Genomic DNA, 22454 nt, shown 5'->3' with positions numbered 1-22454 from the left:
AAAGTATAATCAATATAGAAAAAGTCGGGCTATTTTTCAAGACAGAGACTGGCATCAGGCAGCAAACCACCTCCTTAGAAGAAGACCCGTTCTCAGTGACACACATCTGGAGAATTGGCTGAGCCTGAATTAGTTAATAATTTGTCAGAACCTTGAAGCAGAAAACAGTCCTTTTGGCTATTGTGCTTTTCTTGCCAGGGAAATGTACCCCCATTCAGGGTGGCTTCCATTCTAGCTGTTGACTGAGTTAAAGCAGCATTTCTGTGTGCCAGAGATGAAAGTGAAAAGAAGCATGTGGAAGTTCCAATGATGAAACACACCTTTCCAATACTCCCAACGTGTTTCTTTGGGAAAATTATAGGGTGGGGGGAGGGCACGTTTCAGTGAAATCTGGATGTTGTACACATGAAAACTGTTAGCTGTCATTTGAGGCATTTTCTGTTGTTAAGTATTTTATCTACGTTCTTTTTTCCCCAGTCTCTCGCTGTCTTTCACACACACACACACACGCACACACACACACACACACACACACACAGAGCCCTCCTGTCACAAATTCTATCTCATGTGACCAATAAGCCCAGCAGAGGAATCTGTTGATATCAGGAGGTGCTAAGAGAGCAATAAGGAATTAAGTTTTAAATTTCTGACAGTAAGTTAACAGGTACTGAGGTCCTAGGCACAAGTTTTCTTTTGCTTTTGCTTTTTCTTTCTTTTGCTTTTTCTTTCTTTCTTTCTTTCTTTCTTTCTTTCTTTCTTTCTTTCTTTCTTTCTTTCTTTCACTTCTTTATTTCTTTTTTAGTTTTGTTTTTAATTATGATAAAATACATGTAACATAAAACTTACCATCCTAGCCATTTTTAAGTGTAAAATTCAGTAGTACTAAGTACATTCACATTATTATGCAACCATCAGTACCATTCATCTCCAGAACTCTTTTTCTTTTTATCTTGTAAAACTGAAACTCTGTACCCATTAAACAATAACTCCCCATTCCTCCCCTTTCCCCAGTCTCGGGCAACCACCATTCTACTTTCTATCTCTATGAAATTGGCCATTCCAGGTACCTCACATAAGTGGAATCGTACAGTATTTGTCTTTTTGTGACTGACTTATTTCACTTAGCACAATGCCCTAAAGGTTCATGCACATTGTAGCACGTGTCAGGATTTCCTTCCTTTTTAAGGCTGAATGATATTCCATTGTATGTCTATACCACGTTTTGTTTATCCATTCATCCATTGACGGACACTTGGGTTGTTTCCACCTTTTGGCTCTGCTGAATAGTGCTGCCGTGAACATGGCTGGGGCAGGGTTTGACTGTTGACTGTTGATAGCCAGTGGCTCTCAGAAGACCCACGTATTCTGTCCACAGGATAGGGCAGAGGCCTGTGAAGAACTGTTACGGATAGAAGAGGACACACACTGGCAACCCGAGGGAATGTGAGTACCTAGGACCTGGCTATGAGTCACCATCCTGTACAGCTCATGTTTCAAGCCGAATGGCAGCCCTGTCATGAAAGAATTCTCGTTCACTTTTCTTTGGACAAACTGTTACTCTTACCCAACGATAATGATAAGAAGTTGCCAGTTTTCCTCTGTCTCCTGCTTATTATCACAGTATTAGAGCAATACAGTGCAAGGTCATATCTCTACTTGGCCTTGAGTTTTATCAGATTTAAGGTTCTAGGTAGAAATGTGATTCAGGAAATGAGATCAGATTTCTAAAGTGAAGATTCTAGCTTCCTTCCATTTGTGTGCAGAAGCTGACAATAGGACCTAAAGCAGTCCCGGTCCCCCTTCTTTGTGCTGAGTCTTCAGGTTCAAGATCTGAGAAAATGATATACCTCTAATGTCCTGTTCTGAGTCTAATAATTATAATAGCTAACATTATTAAATTCCACATGCCAGTCACTGTCCTAAATACTTCAAGATAATAACTCATTTCACCTTTACAACAACCTATGAGGTGAGTTTTGTTTGTTATCCCCCATTTCACACATGAAAAAAACTCAAGCACAGAGATACTATTTTGCCCCAAGGTCACAGACAGCCAGGATTGAACCCAAGGAATCTCACACCGGATATTTCTTCTGTTCTGTTGCCTATAAAGATTTACTTGGCAAGCTTTATGGGAGAGGGCATGAGTGATCCATAAGCTGATGAACCATTTCTAGGGGAACTGAGTTTGGATGCTGTGGCACAGAGTAGAATTTTGGTTCCCAGGATTTCATTTTCCATGATGTGGCATGTAGGCCTGGACCTTCCATCATGCCTTATGGGGATTTTCCTCTTTGGGAGGATTTGCCTTGTTGTTAAAAAATGTCTCCAGTTACAGAAAAACAATTGGCTTATGTTCTGTAGTAGAAAGGAGTGGAAAGAATCAAAACTCTCTTGCCCTTTGAAAGCATCAAAAAGTTCCTTTTGAATCACTGTCTAGTATTACCAGCATTCATTGTATTATTTCTGTGATGCCAAAGAGGCCTAGCTTAATTACAGAATCATAGAATTACAGGGAAAGAGATTTTATAGGGAAAGAGTTTTTAAAACCATATAAATCCTTGGAAACCCCATTCTTAATCTTATAGCTATTGTTCTCAGTGCTGCCTGTCAATCAGGATCACCTGATTGAAAGGCCCAAGCCCCAGTCAGACCTACTTGGGACTGTCAGGCCTGATATTTTTTTTAAGTGCTGCAGATGATTTTGATCTGGACCTTAGACTGAGAACTGCCATCCCACACTGAAATCCCATGTTGTGTGAAAGTCATAAAACTGAGCCACGCTGGTTGGCCTGGAGTTGAGAAGTCTGGAAGTAGTGCAGCCTTCCATAGCCGAGCACACCTGTGGGTCCCCTAGGGCTCAGGAAAGCACAGTGGGAACCACCCAGCTCGTCCACTGGCTGGATTGTACAGATGAGCAGATGGACGCTGATGGGCACTGAGACTTTGTATGAGTTGCATTACGACAAAGCTGGGCTCCCACAACCCGGGAGCTCTTTTCCACTGCTTGCCGGCAGCCTACCCCGCAGCGTACTCACAGGTCATTATAATGTCGAATTGGTCAGAATGATTTTTATGTGTTAGATGGATTTTTGTGAGTTTGCTCTGAAGAATGTAGGGTAATATTCTTGTTCTGGGATCATTTTCATTCTCATGCTTGGTTTCGTGCTGCAGAATGAGTTCATCCAAAGACCAGGACACGGACATAGCAATGATTGAACAGCTGAGAGAAGCAGTGGATTTGCTGCAAGATCCAAACAGGTATGCGTGTCTTTCCTTGGCCTAGGCCTCGTGTGTTAACAAAGCGTGCTAATTCATTGCAGACATTCTCACTTTAAAAAAAATATGTGTATACACACTATGGGCTCTGTCTAGCCACTAACAAAGGCATTTTAACTGCCTGTTTTGCCAAGGTCGGTAAGTAAGTATCAAACTTATGGAGGCTATTAAGAATAATACATAAACTACTAGTGGGGAGGTAAATTGGCAAAACCGTTCCAGAAGGCATCCTGGTAGTATGTAGTTGTGGTCTAAAAGTATATATAAACAATTTATTTACATGAATTCTAAAAAGGTATCCTAAGGGACAAAAGGACATGAGCAAAGGTGGTGAGAGGGGAGGTGTTTTTAAGAGCAAATATTTGGGGAAAAGGGAATATATTTTGGTCATTAATAAGGTAGAATATAATGTAGCCAATAAAAAGTTTCTTTTAAGTTTCCAATGTATTTTAGAGTGCTCATTATATAATGTTGACTTTAATAAGTGTATAAAATGCGTCAAGTTTGATCCCAATTATATAGCTGGAATTAGGTGCCAGTTGTGTAAGCTTAAGAAAAATTAAAACTGGAAGGAAATACATTATGGTGGAAATGTTTCTGTAAGTACTTCTAACTATTTTTTAATACTTTTACATACTGTAGATCCTCAGTGGTAGGTACTGTTGTAGTTCTTTGGTGGTCATTTGAAGTGATCAGGCTGGAAGGGAACGATCCGCGGTGTTTTACACTTGAGTCCCTGGTATCTGTGTCTGAGGGGACAACAGAATTGAAGAGGAGGATGTTGGGGTCCGTTTAGAATGTGCTGGATAATATCTAAGGTGGCAATGTGGTGGTATCTATTCAGCTGCTAAATGTTTAGTTCTGGGACTTAGCGATTTACCATGAAATAAGATCTACCCCAAAAATGAGCCCCAGTTAAGATCATCAGCCAGACGGACACATTTAGTACGTTATGACGATGTTCCAGAATAAGATGACGTGACTGCATTTGAATAAATGTAGATTGTTATACATGAAAAAATAAGACATCCCCTGAAAATGTGCCTTAATGCATCTTTTGGAGCAAAAATTAATATAAGACCCAGTCTTATTTTTGGGAAAAAATGGTAGATTTGAAAGTCATTTTTGCAAGATACTGAAGTGATAAGCTGTGTAAGAGGATGAGATTCTCAAGGGCAAGCAGGTCGATGGAAAGGGAATGTGAGTCCAGGACAGAGCCTTGAAGACGTGATATGAAAGAGAGAAGGCCACAACTAGGCTCAAACTTCGTATGTTTTAATCCTTATACCTTTTATATCTTGTATCACTTTTCCAATAAATTTTTATTACAAGTTCTAGATTGATTAACATATGAGCCCCAAAGCAAAAAAGAGCAGCCTACTTAGTAGCAGTGGCGTGGTTTTCTATGGGAAAACCAGAAGTAAGATCAGAGTGACCTGGAGGGCGTGGCCCCCTGCTCTGTGTCTGAATGTCGTCATCCTTCATGAGAAGTGGGATGACCTGAGGATTTCGACATTCCTCCTCTCCAGCTTAGAAACGTCTGAAACAATGAGGTGCCAAGGAAGCTGAGTGGGTATGTGCTGAATTGCGGAAGATAACAGCCCCGAGGAAACTTCTAAGTGATAGTTGATTTGTATCTTTACGGAGTGATATTTTAAAATTATATATTAATGTTGTAAGACATTATGTGGATTTTACTTCCACCCTAAAATAATCCACTACTTTGGCTGATTTAGATCTTTTGGTGTTCATTCTGAAATAATTATTTTAAGGCAATCCTAACTTTATAATGCTTCTGTGAACCAGCATAATACTAATAAAGAAAGAGTCCTGTGTTTGTTTCTGATAAAAAGAAGACACTTCAAGAGGTCATTTATTTCTAGCTGCTTGGGACTGAATATTAGTAATAAAAACTTTACATACACATTGGGTTTGTCCTTTATCTCATACGTCATAGATCCAGACTTTTTTGTTGTTTTAGTTAAGCCAATGATTATTGGCTTAAATTTTAGAGGCTTACCTTTCATACAACCTAACGTCAAACAATGGAGTTGCTGTCCTATTTTGCCTTTATCTTGGTTTCTTCCCTTCAGGTTTTCTGATTGTTGGTTTAATGAACTTTAAATAGGCGTGTATAATATGAACTCATTGCGACCTTTTAAGATAGCTTTGTAACTTTTATTTTACTTAATGGAAATTCCTGATTTTATAGATCTAAAAAAGCAAAACAAAACTTCAACTCTTAAAATTGAAGAAATTCAGAAACTAAGACCATTTCAGAAATAAAAATGCATATCAAATTGTTTATGAATTCTTATTTTTTTGAGTGAGGGTATTAGTGTATATCAGAGATATCCTCCTATTAAAACAAAGTACCCTTGGTGCATACCCCATAATATAATACCTGTAGCAATTTTACTTGCTTCTGTAAATTCATCAAGTTCTAGAATAAAATGAATGCTACCTATGAAAATTATGACTTTATCAGAAATTACTGTCGTATTGCAAATAAGTTGGATTTCATTGTCAATAGGAGATAAAAAATTATATTAAAATTAAATTTGGCATACAATGGGAAACACCATGTAATTTGAAATTTCTCCTATAAAGCTTTCATTACTTAATCCTAATGGTAAAAATAACTTTTTGTATATTAAATTTTGAAACTGAATCACCAAAAGCAGTAGGATTTATTAAAATTTAAATAAATTTGCTAACATCATTTTTCCCCCTTACTCTTTAGATTAAGCACAGATATTACAGAGAGAAGTGTTGTAAACTTTTATCCTAAGGAATCAGCAGAAGCCTTAGAATTACAAGATTCTACACTAAAGTATGTTGACCTTTTTAAAACTGAATATATTTTCTTGTTTTACACTGAAATATGTAAATTCTACATTATATCTTTTTTTAATTATTCCTACAGTGGTCAAATACAGCTGGAGACCTCTCCGGTATATGAGGTAAGGCCGCTCTTAGATTAAGCAGAGCTCCACGCAGTATTCTGCCACAGCATAGTGGCTGCCATATTCTATAAAGATTTATTATGGGCTAGAACATTCCTTAGTGAGGCCAATATTCAATTTTGTTCCAGATCTAGTTTTCAATTTTTTTTACACTTTTACCCTCTTTAGTTTTCCTGCTTATCTATTATACTTCACCTCCTATTAAAGATGAACGTTGGCTATTTCCATTAAATTCTCTGCATTTTTCATGTCAGATAATCTTGCTGAACCAGGTAGTGGCAACTAAGTTCCATAGGGCACCTGCTCTGTGTCAGAAACTGGAGGCAGGACCGTTCAATGCAGATTTTAGAGCCATAGAAGAAGCCTGTGAACTGGCCAGATGCACACAAACTAGAAAAGACGTGAAAGACAAGAACAAATGATTTGAGAAATGCCTAGGAGTATTAAAAGAATACAGTAAACTGGGGGAGTATTTGCAGACAGAATAAGAGTAGTTACATTGGGTGAAATTTGGTGGCTGTCTAAAGAAGTTTTGACATAAAACTAAACATGAGCCTAGAAGGTACCAAAGAAACAATGGTAAAAAGATAGGTTTGAGCTGATGACTTGGGAGTGAAACATAGGTTACAACCTGTTTCATCATTTCTCAGTGAATGGGTTCAGGTTGGCTAATTTTGGTACAAACTGATCAATGTCCCCTGAGATATCTGAACATGTACTGTAGTGAAGCAATTTCACACTCTTAACTGGCTAAGTCTCTGTGTTAAGTAAGGGGGAAAGGACTATACTCAAAAAAGCCATGTTCCCAGAGTGCATGGTTTCATTGTTAAGCATAGTGACTTGGAATTACATTGTTTCAGTTCCATCGCAAAGGCTTGCTAACGATGGGCAACCTCTTTAAACTTCACCTTCATTTTCTCTAAATTGGGATTGGTCCTACAATCCAAGGCATGTTGACGTTAGCTGTCATTGTCATTCTGCTCCCCTATTACTGTTCTTGGTGTGGTCCTTAGACAGAATCACTGCAGCCCCTCCTCTCTGGGTTGGGGGCGTCATGGAATTATTCAATTGTGCAACATCAGAAAGTCTTATTTGAAGCTGCCTTGGGCCCATTTCACCAAACTCCTTTCGAGACATGGTACCTGTGATTCTGTGCAGGCCCACTTTTTAAAAATATCTTCTTATTTGGAAATAAGTTTAACCTTATCTAAGTATAGAGAAAAAATTACAAGAGTCTACAAAAGGTTACCAAAAATTACAACCTTTTATCCAGATTTACCTGTGATTAACATTTTACCACATTTGCTGTATCATTTGTTGCTTGTCCCTGTCTCTGTCTCTTTCTCCACACCTATAGTTCTTTTTCTGAAAATTCGAGGTTAAGTTTCATACATCATCATAGTCCTATATCCCTAAACACTTCAATGTACGTTTTCTAAGAATAGGAATTGTTATCTTACATAACCACATTTCAGGTATCAGCTTTATAAATTTACATTGATAAAATCTTTTCATCTAATCTACTGTCCAAATTCCAAATATTCAGGTTGACCTAATGTCCTTCATAGCATTTTCCCCCCTACAGTGTAGGATACAGTCTAGAAGCAGGTAATTGTCAAGTACCTAGAGTTTGCTTTACTCTGGAACATTTCCATAACCTTTCTTTGCTTTTTATGACTTTGAAATTTTGAAGACTATAACCCTCCTCTCTCTTTTTTTTTTTAATGGAATACCCCTTATTTTGTGGAACAAAAGTCCCTCCTGTTTCTTCATGGTTGGGTTGGGGTTCTACATTTTCAGGGGATACTGCACAGGTGAACTTGTATCCTTCTCCGGGTGTCACAGTTGGGGCACACTGTGTCCATCTGGGCCTCATCACTGATGTTAATTTGATCAGCCAATCAAGGTGATTTCTCCACTGTATGATTACTGTTCTATTTTTTCCTTGCAACCAATAAGCAGTCAGTGAAGAGATACTGTGAGACCGTGTCAGTATCCTGCTGCAGACCCAGTTTTGACTCTAGTAACACAGATGCCCACCTATGTACATTATCCTAGGAGTATCAGGAAGCATAAAATCTCTAGAAAAAAGATATGTCCACTCCATCTCTGATTTACAATGTTTGTGTTAATGTAAGTTTTGGTTTTTTTCCTTTGTGGATGAGTAAGGAGTCAGTAGGTAAAATAAATGTTTACTCATTGTCTTCCTTCTCTAGAGCATTCTCTGTTCGTGATAGACATATCTCCATGGTTTTAAAAGGGGAAGGGGGAATAGCTGGCTCTGGTGGGAAAAGGAAGTCACGAGGAGGAAAAGAAAAGAAAGTAGTGGATTAGCAAGGCCAGTGCTAGTGATTATGCAGAACTTAAATGTGAACTTCATTCATGATGTGGCTATTTTTATATTCTCTCTTCCATCTCATTCAGGAAGAAATCAATATCTTCAGCATAGTCTTCCATGAATGAATTGGCCAGTATTTGTTGAGTACTTTCACTGGATTCGGTCTTGTTTTGTTGTCCAGAATTCTATGTGAAGGATCTGAAGTTGCCCTCATTTGTGAGGCGTCTTACAAATTGTGGAGGGAAGAAGAATTAGATACTGAAAAAAATAAGGGAAGAATGTGAAATGGTTCATAATGCTGAGTGTTTTAGGTACTCTGGGAGATGGGGGAAGACACAGAGTGTTTAAGGAAAGGGAAGTAAACCTAGATTTGAGGAGCAGCTGGATTTGAATCGGTCCCAGGAGGCTGTGCTGAGCCAGCAGCCTGGCTGTGGTAGAATCAGGACTGTGAACCAGGCAGAAACTCTGAGAAGTGGGTGGTGCCCAGTTAGATAGGTGAAGCCAAGATTGTCAAGTGGTTTGTATTTGGTGGCACATCACATTATCTCACCATAAACACACTTTAGATGATTGTCCAAATCAAGTTTGGGTAGCATGGGCATCCATTCAGTAAGAATTGCAAATTACATTTTCGTATACATAAATACTACTGAATGGGGGAGGAGGTTGAGGGGAGAACAACAGGAAAAATTAGAGGAAAGAATTGCTTATGGAGAGAATCAAACCTGCAGTGACTTGTTAGCAGTTCTAACAAAGCCATTTAGTTGGGTAGGGAAATTAATGGCATTTTATCCTAAAAAATATGTTTTTTTCCTTGGCTTTGTCAAAGTTGGGAATTTTTTTTAATAGCACTCCTCGACAATAGGAATAGGAAAAGACATCTTCAATTTATACCAATTCGGCATAGCTCATATGAAGATATTTATATTAGCCATCACCACATTTTTTTAAAGTGGATCAGTGAGGTTCTTGATTACCATGTAAAGAAAGCAAATCTGGGTAAAACAAGCATCAGTTGCCAAAGCAAACTGATGTTGAATTGACAGCATAAGATTTTCCCAGGTAATTTGGGGTCCAGGCATGTGTACTTATTAAAAGTTCCCAATGAGATTCTGCGTATTTGGGAACTACTGTCTTGAACTATTTCTCAAAACCTGTAGTTAAATAAAATGGGGATGGGGGTGGGAGCCCACAGGTGGCTGACATTCAAAGCAGTGGTTTGGACTGACCGCTTTGCTCTAGGAAATCCCTTTGCTTAGTTTATGTGATACTTTAGAGGTATTTTTCTGTGAATACAGAATTATTTTAGGAACTATACGAATAACCTACTTAGCTACTTAATGCAATAATTAGTCAGTTCAGTGTATTACTGTTATGCATCTATGTGCCACGGATGGAAGTAAGAAAGACACAGTTCTTGTCTCAGTAAGTTTATAATCTAATGGAACATGCCATGCATTTTTTCTTCTTTAAGGTGCAAAATGATCTAACATTACAGAGTAATGGGAGCGAGTATTCTCCAAATGAGGTAAGTTTCCTGAAGATTAATGAAAGCTGAGGTATTCTGTGAGGCCTGACTTGGAATATCTTTTACAGTAATACATAGTCTAAGACTGTCATGATTAATGAGTTAATTGTATTGCAGATTCTCTGCAGGAATCTCTTTCATTAGCTATTAGAGCCTAATCTGGCCCTATCCATAATTAATGATTAATTTTAGAAGACAGATTTTGAAAACCAAATATGGGAACGTCTTTCTAGAAAACAAAGTGAAAAGAGTTCAAAAAGGCAATGTTTAGAATGTCTTGTTACCCATAAGTGATTCCGTGTGTGGTTTCCCTATAGATGAAACATCTGTTCACAGTTATCTGTTTCTTCATCTCATTGTGTTACAAAATTCTTCATCAGATGTGCCCTTCGTGAGGTGGGTGTGAGTGTGTGCTTGTGTGTGTATACACATACATGTGCATGCACACATCTATTCTGTAATGGAAAAGGATTGCCAGTCTTACATGTTTGTAAAACATTTTTATAATGAGCAAATAAAAAATTAAATGGATCTCCCCCAAAACAACATTTCATTGATTATGCTACTTAAAGCATTTGCAATGTGAAGATGCATTGTTTTTTATTAATATTTAGTCAGGACTTCATCACACAGCAGCAAAGGCAGAAAGTCGTGGTTTTATTAAAATCCTTGAGCTTAGAGAAGCATGCATAGTTCTGCTTCAGCTTTTTTGAAAATTTCTTTCTTTGAAACATCACAGATTAGAGAGAACGCCCCTGCCATCTCTCCTACCACCAACAGTACAGCTCCGTTTGGCCTGAAGCCCCGATCAGGTAATTTAAAACCTTAACGTTCTTAAACTTGTAAACAGCTCAGTGGTTTGTCTTTAGCTTTTTAAATGTACTCGTATATACTCTTGTCAACTCGAATCAGAGCAAAGAGAAAAAAGCAATGGGGCATGTACGTGTAAAAGAAATATTCTATTGAGTTTTTTAACCCAGGGAAGTGAAAATAGCTAGTCCTCTGCCCCAGTGGTTCCTGGTACCCTGATACGTTAGAGAGAGTCACCTCTAGGAGGGTGGCTCCATTCTGAGACACCCCTCATGTGCTTTCTGAGCCTTGGTAAGGTCTATGTATAACGGAGAGCATTGCAAGGCTCACGTGACTGGGCAGGAGTTTTAAGAGCCTTTCTGCTTATATTACCTACTTTCTTTTAATTTCTTATTAGTATACTCACAAGTGTACATCATAGTAATGTGCAAAGTAACCACTGATTTTAAAAAGGACTATGTATGGAAAAATTTGGTTCTTCTGATTTCTCCACGTACTTAAAGTTCTGGCACAATTTACCTTCTTATAGGTCCTTCCTTTAAACATTTTTGGTTCTTAGGTCTTTTGCACACGCTCACTACTAACGCTTTTAACTAAGTGCTAATAAATAAAGGACTCAGACACTTTTAAGCAAAAGCTAGTAAAGAACTGAGATATGCTGAGTTTTTCAGTAAAGCATTAAAAGTTATACATGTTTATATTTTGAAAAAGGGTACCCATAGGGGAAAAAAATACAGATAATTCTTTCATAAAGGAAATTTTTTTCATTTTTGGAGCAAGTTGGTTGATGGATACCAGGTGGCTAGGTGTAATGGTTTCCTGGCATTTTTAATGGGCTGTAAGACAAAGCTATTTGAGAAAATGCTTGGGCATGTCAAGGGTTGTTAGTAGGTGTTTTATAGAAATGTATTTGATTTACTATGAAATAAGTTCAAATGGTTGGCCTCCTCATTTTTGGAACTGAGCGTGTGGAACCAGATATGGGACGGGCTCCATTTCCATGATCTTAGGTGTGTGCTGGGGAGAAGGGAGGGCACTCAGGGCACATCTCATCTGTGTCTTTAGCGACACCCGCCAGGAGAGTTCCTGCCACACACTGAAGACATATTGGGCTACAGACTTTCTCCTAGTCCTTACAGGCAGCTTTACACAATTTTAAAATATTTTCTAGTTGATCAAATCAAAAGTTGAATAGATCTTCAAAAAAACATTCTTTTGAATGTGCATCTTTACAATTTAGTTGTAAAATTGTCTCCATGACTTTTTAAATTTCTCATATGGAGTCAAAACTCAGCTTTATCAACATTGTGCTTGCACTGTTAAGCCATTAACTGAAAAAAAGCAGAATAGCAGAAAACAAAGATTCCAACCCTTCTATAATGCTGACTAACTCGTGTGGAAATTGTTTTAGTTATTGAAAGCTCTGTGGAATTTGGTTGCTGTAAATCATGCTGATTTATATTCCGAACATCAAGTGGATTTTGGAACTTTTATAAAACTAACATTATGTATTGGGAATTTTTTTTCATTTTATTCAGCAATTTAAAAATATTATAGTATATATTTTTCACATTTTGTGGAAAATAATATATACAGTAATCTTAGTTGAAGATCATATAATTTAAAAAGATAGAAATTCTTTTTGATTGAGTAGCTTTGGAAATTTTAAAAGCCACTTTTTATTTTAAAGTTTAGTATACGGATTTATGTAATTTCTGTGTTATAAATAAAAATAGACTACGCCAATCAGCAAGTTGGAACAGAGATTCTCAAAGTAGGCTGATAGTTTTCTTCAAAAGAAACATTTTTTTTCTCTCCTGTGTTTTCCTCCAAAGAAAGACAAATATATATACCCAAATATTTATTCCTAGAACCATGTCCATTTATTTTACTGGTCCTGCCTTATAATTGAATATTTCCTATTTGTAATTCATAGAGATATTTCCTAAACATACCATGTGGCTATTTAATGCATAAAATGTTATCATTTCATAAATGACCAACTCAGAAATGCTTGAAATTGATTGACAGCTATTGGTTAATTACATTGTTGTTAAAGAGAGTCCACTAGTGTCCAAAATTGTTTTTTTACTGACCAACATTAAAGACAGAGTTGAGAGGTACGTTTGTCAAGAGTTGAGCAAAGAGTTGACAGGATTCAGCCCTGTCAATAAAATAAAGCATGCCAGTAGACTTACAGATGTCTTTAAAGAGAAATTTTACATTACCTTGGGGAAAAAATTCACAATAGTAAATACTGGTTCTATAATAGTTTTATTTTTAAATAATAGATACAGCTATACATATGAAACTTGGACTATGTAATCAAATATTTTGTGTGAATCTTAGTTGCTAAGATTGTTAGTTATTTAGAAGGTCTTTGAAAAAGGTATCTGGTGGGTCTTTTCCTTTTTATCTCCACAACCTATGGGTACTCTTTCTTTCTGCTGACATGATTCACTAGTACTTGAAATCTTTGGGCTTGTGGAACTGATAAGATTAACGATATTAACTGCATGCAAAGTATATAATTGATAAGTACTAACACTCAGTTTTTATCATTCTTTTTATTCCATGCGCCATCTTTCATTTCTTCTCCTATATTGTACACTTGAAATTAAATCCATAATATGAAATTCGCTTCATTTCCATACAATCCTTATGCCATTTGTGAAATGCTGCTGCCCCTTTGGTTTTTCCTGGTCCTTGTGCAACTATACGCGGACTGGCTCTCTCGCTCTCCTGCAGACCCAGCCCTCACTCTTCCTCCTATCTCCTTCAACAAACTTACACAGGCACAAACATGGGACAACTCTAGCTACAGTGTTCCATCTGAAGGAGACAGTGACAATGGTAGGTGGCTTTGTACCTATTCTTCAATGTGCTTATTAATAAGCCAATTAATATACTGAACATTCATTTCTGTGCAGCGGAAGGTAGACCTACATTCACTTGCATGCCTGATATGAGAGGAAATGAGTCAACCTGGAAAGTGAAGTCCAGAGAAGTGCATGTGTATTGTTCTCTAGCCGTTTGTCAGAATACTTTTAATTATTTTGAATATCGTGAATTTGGGATTTACTTTACAATAATTTCTTCTCTATTTTTTCTGCTTGGGTGTTTTGTCTTGTTTGCTTGTTTACAAAAACCTGGGTTTGCACATTTGGATTATCTCTGCTTGTCTCCTGCATCTGAGCTAAATGCTTTTAGAGTTTGATCTTTTATTATCTGTGCTTACAGTATGAGGTATTTAAGGTAATTGAGATATGCTGTGGCTGACCCTAGAGTGGTGTGCTGAAAATAATATTAATATTGAGAAATTTCTAAAAATTAAGAGAAATCACTTACCTTCTCCTTTATTTATTTAATTTTTTTGGTTTTGCAAATTACCTGCACATTTTGAATTCTGATGCCTTTTACATTTTTGAGTGTAAGTTCATCTATATAATATTCAAGAATAGTAACTTGACCTGAGAATCAAATGTGCAAATAAAAAACCAAGGATACCTAGCTGATATCTCTTAATTTCATGCCATTAAACATTTTAAATAGCCTAAGAAATGAAAATAAAGTAGATATAATAATTTAGATCTCCATACCACGTATATCTGAATCTCCATTCTAATCTAAGTTAGTTTATATTTTGAACATTTTACTTCAAGATACAAAGTGATCAAAGTAATTAATGAAATGGAGAGAATGATTTACAGGGAAGAGAGGTGAGCTGTGAGGTATCGCCACAATGCAAACAATAGGAAGATATATTTCCCAATAATACTCTTATTATCTAACTATGTTATGTGTAATACAAGAACATATATATACATATATGTATATACATATATATGTATATATATATATATATATATATATATATATATATATATTTAAAACATTTGCTTTGATTGCTGGTGAAAATTCAACTAAAAATTATTTTCCAGTTTCCTTAGGTAGAAAGCCATATATATATATATATATATATATATATATATATATATATATATATACATACACACACACACACACACACACATCTTGGCAGGTTAGTTATAAAAGGAATTTTATTATTTCATATATTTCTAAATTTTTTAACTGAAAATAAGTATGATTAAACTACAACAAAACAAAAGTCCCTCCTTATAGCATTCTGTTTTAAATTCTGGAAGTTGTGGAAGTTGAGGAAGGCTAAATGGAAACTTTCTTGATAAAATGTTCCTTTACTTAAAACTAAAAAAAAAGGGAGAGGCATTTTTGTTTTTCAGAAAACATGGCTATTTGTGGGTCTGATGTTGTTTAAAGGAAATAAAGCCTAGAATGAAAGATTTATGTGTGATTTGGTATTTCCTTAGGAGTGATATCTGAAACTAAAGGACTTTCTGTTGTTGTTGTTGTTTTTAAGCTGGAAAAGGTCTAGATATCTTATGGAGCAGTAGAATGTCTGTCCTTATAGATAAACCAACTAAAAGCAGAAAGATGAAGTGACCTGTTGGGTCACATTGCTGGGAAGACGTGGAGGTGGGGCCATGCCCCCGGGCTCCTAACTGTCTACCACATTCATTCTACAGCTGCATTGAGGACTCTGTGCCAGTTACTAAGCCAAACTGCCTTCTTTTTATTAACAATCCTAAGAATTCCATAGAAAATAATCATTGTGAAAATCTTTCTGAAAATAAAATAACCTTGCAATACTTATGGTGTTTTTTTATATGAGTGAAAATGCCAGGGATTCACGTGTAACTATTAGGCTGTACCACAGTAATAGTAAAGGGATTATTTTCAATATTCATGTGGCTCAGTCAGTCACATTAGATATTTGATGGCTGTCATTTATGCCTATTTGTAATTTGCCTATAATATGACCTGGGCAACAGATAATTTTCTGTGCAAAAACCTTTATTACAAATATTTGTACAGATTCGCAGATCTGCTTTTTTACGCATCTTTATTCTTTTTGTGTCAAGCTTTGCCTTCTGATGTGAATACATTTTCCAATACATTTTTAAAATTAGTGAAGCCGAGTTATTTGTGTCCACAAGTATACAAGCTAATGTTGCAAGAAGAATACAGCCTACTTTTTGTTTTTCTTACTGGTTTCTCTTAAGTACGAGATCCTATTCAGTGGCCTTTCTTGACATTTCAAAGCTGATTACCACATCAATTTTGTTTCCTCATATTTTCTCCATTATCCTTTATCTGCAGCTATCTCAATGTTTGCAAATAAATGGCATCTTATTACCAATTCAACCCACCATAATGTAACTTGCCTTTCATTTATGTAGTTTGCTGTCTTGCTTTGTATTAAAATTCCCTTTATTCAAATTCCAGTATTTAAGCACTACTTATTAGTAGGGCTTTCCAGTATTTCATTCCAAATACAGAGGGTGCCCCAAAAATGTATACACATTTTAAGAAAGGAAAAAAAAAACTGTATTAACTTGTAATACTCAATATATACCAATAACAAAAGATGAATACAAGTCATGTGTATAAAATTTTTGGCACCTCCCCCCATATATCTCATTTTAAATCCTCTATGTTGTCTAAAAGACATTTTAAAAATGGCAAATTGGCTAGAAGGTTGTTGGGTGTTTGAATTCCCACATCCCGAAGTTTCGTGTCCTAAGATAGATGGAGGAGAATGCAGAACTATGTGTGTAGGTCTGTCCACCCCGAGGCTGGATGGGGGCAGCTTCACTTCAGGTTGTTCTTAATTTGAAAACTCCACTTCTGCTCTGCTCTTGTGGCCTTTACTACTCTGCATCTTTCTTTGTGTTTCCTATTCATTTTGAAGTTAAAACTATTCCTATCTTCTTTTGAATCATTTTCCCTTTTTCATTTTCAATAAATTGGTAGGTGCTAATTTATGTGTATTTAAAATTGAGTTTTAAACTCACATGAAAATGAATAAATGGATATGTCCACCTTGGGTGAGTTTACAGACATTTTCTTCAATATTTTACCATAATCTTGCACTTTTAGCTATTATTTTCCTCATTAGAAAAATGAGGAAACTGAGGCCATGAGAGGTGTTTCAGTGGTTCTTCTGCCTGGGCGTCATATTAAATCACCAGGGCATTTTAAAACTATAGGGTCTATGCCACACACTCAAACATGCTAATTTATTTGGTATCGCGTAGAGTCTATGCACCGATTATTTTTTTACTGATCTTTATGTGACATCCAAGTAGGTGAAAACCACTGGATTAAATGAACTGCCCAAGACCATAGAGAGCATTTTGAAGGCAGAGAATGCATCTAATCCATTTGGGGGCAGCAGAAGGGAATAAATGAATACACAAGTCAGACTTCTAATTCACATTAGCCTGGATCTAGAGCTTATAGTATTTTTTCAAAGCCACCACCATATTGCTGCCCTTAAATTTATCTATCTTAAACATCCCACCCAGTCCAGATTCTTAACTTCCAAGAAGAAATTGAGAGCTAAGTTTTAAAACCTCATGTGTCCACAGAGAAGAAATATCTTCTTGAGTTAAATTTAAGTAATAAAGGTTATTAATATAAATTGATAGTTTCTATATGAAGAGTACATTTTGTGTAATAATTAAATAAGTAGCATTTCAGGCAATTTTTAGAGCAGTGGGGCTTTTTTTGTTTAACTAAAAGATATTCTTATAACCATTAGAGAAATGGTTTCTTGTTCACATCCTTAAATATCTATTGCATGTCTGCTATGTGCTAGGCGTGATCCTTGTTACTATGGATACAACTCTGAAAAAGACAGACAAGATCTCTGCTTTCATGGAACTTCTATTTCAGAGTCAAATGCATTCACACCTGGAAACTAAATTTTAGGAGATTTTTCATCAGAGGAAAAATTCAGATGATGTTATCAGGGTAGGATAATCTCTGCAAAGATACTCTCCAAATAGACTGATCTTTGAATGAGGGAGTTTTTGAAACCCTTGTTACATTTAATCATCCAAACAAACTGCTTTCTGCAGCAGAGTAGAGGGACAAATTGGAAACAGACACAAACTCTTACAGAGTTAAAATGGAGAGAAGCGGATCTATACTGTAAGATGGAAAGTGATGAGTGCCATGAGAGAGACACACGTAAAGAATTTTGTGCTTTCATAGGAGACAGACCACTCCTGGGTCAGGGGTGAGGATGAGGAGGAACGTGAAGGAGAAGGTAGAGATAATGGAAAAATTGGTGGAATTTGACCTGTACCTACAAGAATGAAGTTGATATTCTGCATAAGCCTATTTATCATTCCCTACAGGGTCTTTGCTTAGAAATTTTTTTCTTCTGCTGAATAAATTACAAATGTGAGCAAATCGTCTTTTCTTTTTCTTCCCCCTACATCGTCAATCACCTACCATTTTCACTTCCTACTTCTTAGACATGTATATGCAGGAAGAAAAGGAGTCCTTCTTTACTGCTTAATTGCTATCTGGCAAATAACATTCAAAGAATGAAAAGATGATTGATGATGAATGTGCTTATGCAGAATATCAACTTCATCTTTGCAAGTACAGGTCCAATTCCACCAATTTTTGAAATTTAGTGACATGAAATTAAAGAAAACAAGAAAAATTCTTCCATAGATCAGTTTCCTGAAGCTTTGACCCAGGCAGGTCACCGCATTTATTATTTAAATACGACATGAAAGAAAAAACTAGGTAATATAATCAGAGATACTATAATGGTCCCATTGAAATTATTCTGTCCTAACAAACCCATCAAAATAAGCAAGCACTTATATGCTCTGTGGATATATTATTAGCCTAAAGAGTTTATTTTAAATTTTCATATATTTCACAGTAATTAATCCATTTAGAAAGCTAGTAGTAGTGTAGTCATAGCTTCTAATAATTTTAGGTACTTTTGAAATGTTCTGTTAAAAACAACACAGTTCAAATGTGTTTTAACACTTTGCGATTAACATCATAGAGCAAATACCCAACTATACATTTTGTGTTTTTAAGATGCACAGGCATTTAAGATGAAAAGTGATGCCAGGAGATGAAAACCCAGGCACCATGTATTGTTATCTCACATGGGGCTCTAGCGAGGTGTAGATATTTGAATTGTGTGCTATTAAACAAAAGCTCACTCTTAATTTAACTTCCTAATAGTTTTGTATTCAGAATGAAATCTGCCAGTAAAAACATATTGAAAAATATTAAACATGCAGTATTAGATAAGATTGCCCCCAGAAAAAAAAAAGGCAAAAGAAAATAAAACCTCCAAAGTAAACCTTAGATTTGTTGAAACAGTTTTGGGTCGCCCCTTGCTGTCCAGTGTGTGTATTACTCAGCTCTGTCTACATTCCTTGACTTTTTTGGTAAGTTTTGTTGACTTTTCTTTGAGGGTGTGGATCATTTCTAGATTTTACATTTTAATGTATATCTCTTTTTGTTGCTATGTTTAAATGGGTAAATATTTTTGTTGGGATGGCTATGGCGTATAGGCAAGTTTAATGCATTTCCAGTTTCTTCTATGCTTCCTATTTTGTTAGACTTTTCCACATTTCCCTTTGCTCTGTGCATTTCTCATGTCTCCCTGCCTGGTGACTTGGCCCTTCTTTCTTTGCTGGTCTTGCCTTTGTTTGTAAAAAATTGGTCACTTCCTGTGAGGTTTGGCTTTCTTTGGTGACATGACTTTGATTCTTTTTGTCTGTGACTTCCTTTGGTGGCTTGAACCAGAGACCCAGGCTCCATGCTGACTCTTCTCTGAGGTTCCAGAAGATGTTACGTGCATTAGATCATCTCCTTTCTCCATTAACTCTTAAGTCAAAGGTTTATTAAGATGTGTCAACTTTCTGTCTTCCATAGAGCATCAGAATGCTGATTCAAATATCCTAGAACTGATTTAGAAAGAAAATACTGAGACATGAAACATATACTGCAAGTCATTTATTAAAGTATTTTGGTGTAAAGATACAAATTGAGATCAAATGGCATAGTTGGGTGATCATGGAATAATTCATGATGCGGAGTAGTCTCAAGTGTTCTTATATGAAGTATATTTGTAAACCATATTTAACATAAAAAAACTAGTAAGTTGAAATAGTTCTTAAAGTGTTCCATAGGAAATGTTTGTCAGAATAGAATAAAAAATGCATAATCTTCTTATTCTACATTATTTAAATTATGGTGGATGAACTTACTAGAATTGCATCATGCCAATACAACCTTCTACCTCATATTGATTTTCAAAATTGGAGTTCTCCGCCCAAAATTTTCTAAATGCCCCCCTCTCTCTCCCCAAACACACACACATAATCTAACCGGGGAACTCAATACAGCTCTTTGCCCCCTCTTGTGCGCATGGAAAGGTGACAGCCTTAATAGGATAAAAATCTCAAGGAAGAAAAAAATTCAAGTTTAAATCTGCCCTAGGCTTTGTATCGTAATAAAAATTGATTAAAAACAAACAAACAAACAAACAAAAATGCAAACCTTTCTGTAATCCCTCTGCCATATGTAGACTACTTTGTACCCTCTTTATTAGTTTTTAAAAGATGTTATCCTTCTGAAGTTAAGAGCATGCCTTATCTCTGGAGCCAGAGGATTAACTCCTTTCAGAGAGAGCGCCACTGTTAGTTGCTATTTTTGGAGGTTGTAATTTTAAGGACCTGAAGCCAAGGATGATTTCTTAAACTGCCTCTACTCTTGCCAACTTTTCTAAAAGGAATCTATAGTCATCTCTAAAGAACTAACTTTTAGGATACATTGTGAGTTACATGGTAGGAGGCAGAATTTTTTCACTCCATACTCAAATATGTAATGTATCATCACTTAGTTCTTAACCCGAACTTATGAAAACTTTTAGCCAACTGAACATTAACCTGTGCTTATTTTAAGCATGTACAGCAATTCTAGAGGTTTCTTACTTGAAACAGATTATCTGAATTGAATGAATGAATTGTGAAACCTCAAGTATAAATGAAAATCTAGAATGAAAGCATTGGAAAAAAAAATGAGAGAGGAGGCACATCTTTCAGAGAAGTGGCCTGGAGTCATTCCAAGGATGACCCAAACTCTTCCCTGGATTCAGTTTAGCATCACCAAAAAATACTGCTTTTGCTACCCCACACAACCCAGTAGAATTATAAAGTATCATCTTTAGAATATTTGAATCACACTTTTCACATGAAGTCATGCCTTAACCATTGTTTCTGTGAGTACTGAATGAATGATTTGGGATAAATAATCTTTAATTTAAATATGAATAGCCTATACTAGAGACTGCATAAAGGCTTTTCCCTCTTTCTATTATAGTGTTTCTAAGACCTCAGAGAAATTTGGAATCTATAGACCCACAGTTTACAATTCGGAGGAAAATGGAACAGATGAGAGAAGAAAAAGAACTGGTGGAACAACTTCGTGAGGTACCCAAGACATATTATATAATTGAATAATAATTTTCAGACTTGAGCATACAGTTGACTCTTGAACAATGTAGGTTTTGGGGCACCATCACCTCCTCCCTGTACAGTCAAAAATCCAAGTTTAGTTTTTGACTCCCCCAAAACGTAACTACTAATAGTTTATTGACCAGAAGCATTACGGATAACATAAACAGTCAATTAACACATATTTTGTGTGTTATATGTATTATATACTCATTCTTACAAGAAAGTAAACTAGAGAAAAGAAAGTGTTAAGAAAACCATAAAGAAGAGAAAATGCATTTACAGGACTGTACATATTTACTGAAAACAATCCGTGTATAACTGGGCTTGCACAGTTCAAACCCATGTTGGTCAAAGGTCAACTGTATTTTTAAAAAATAGACTTTGAAGCACTGCGAACACACCTAATTTCAAATCTAGCCAGGTCGCCTACTGAATGTTTGATACTGGACAAGTCACTTAGTATCCCCAAGTGTCAGTTTTTCCATGTATTAAAAATGTAGTTCCAATCTACCTTAGTGGGGTTTTGTGAGGTATATATGAGATAATATAAGTAGAACTACTTACTACATAGGTATAAAGCTAGTATTATTTCAATTCAGATATACTTTAAAATAATGCACTGTTATTCATTTACTTAATAATAATATTCCATTAATTTAAAGATGTTCAGAGTCATCCGCACTTTGTATCCCAAACTGGTCCAAACTTTTTAATCAAGCATTTAATAGGAAAAGTATTTGAGTTCCTAAAGAATGAAGTCTTGTGCTCGGTGCCATTGAAGAGTTTAAGCTCAGTGATGGCAGGGACCATGGCTAGTGTTTGACCACTTTTTTGCCTCAGAAAACAGGGAAAAAAAGATGTATTTGTCTTCTCTTTTAAATCTGCCTCTAGCTACCTCAGGTTGGGCAGTAAATTTTGTCCTATAATTCAATATGAAACTTTCCACTATTTTTTACAAATTGGATCCAAACTGCTGTAATGTTGTTGGAGCCAAATTCTCATTTCATAATTTTTCCCAAGTTACAAAAGAAAAACTGTGACTCCTCAGCCTCTAATTTGAATACATAATTATCAATCTATAAGGTGTAAGAGGACACTGTGAATCATGTATCTATACATATTTGTATATTTTATGAATTCAGGAAAAA

At 36.0% G+C, this 22454-nt stretch overlaps 1 protein-coding gene across 7 annotated transcripts in view; it reads left to right on the top strand.

Moving 5' to 3' along the window:
• LRCH1 (leucine rich repeats and calponin homology domain containing 1) overlaps positions 1–22454 on the top strand; it is a 196555-nt gene that overhangs the window by 152310 nt on the left and 21791 nt on the right. For 4 of the 7 annotated variants that reach the window (XM_033104477.1, XM_033104476.1, XM_033104478.1 and 1 more), the window contains exons 10-16: positions 1376–1443; positions 3175–3261; positions 6023–6112; positions 6206–6242; positions 10058–10111; positions 10851–10923; positions 21170–21279. In XM_033104477.1, coding sequence (XP_032960368.1) covers positions 1376–1443; positions 3175–3261; positions 6023–6112; positions 6206–6242; positions 10058–10111; positions 10851–10923; positions 21170–21279 — 519 coding nt within the window. Of the gene's footprint in view, positions 1–1375; positions 1444–3174; positions 3262–6022; positions 6113–6205; positions 6243–10057; positions 10112–10850; positions 10924–13669; positions 13775–21169; positions 21280–22454 lie in introns of all 7 variants that reach the window. The other 3 variants (XM_033104474.1, XM_033104473.1, XM_033104472.1) reach the window with 1 other exon arrangement.

This window comes from Rhinolophus ferrumequinum, chromosome 4, assembly GCF_004115265.2.
Source record: "Rhinolophus ferrumequinum isolate MPI-CBG mRhiFer1 chromosome 4, mRhiFer1_v1.p, whole genome shotgun sequence".
NCBI classification, from domain to species: Eukaryota; Metazoa; Chordata; class Mammalia; order Chiroptera; family Rhinolophidae; genus Rhinolophus; species Rhinolophus ferrumequinum.
This window is presented reverse-complemented; position numbering and strand designations above follow the sequence as displayed.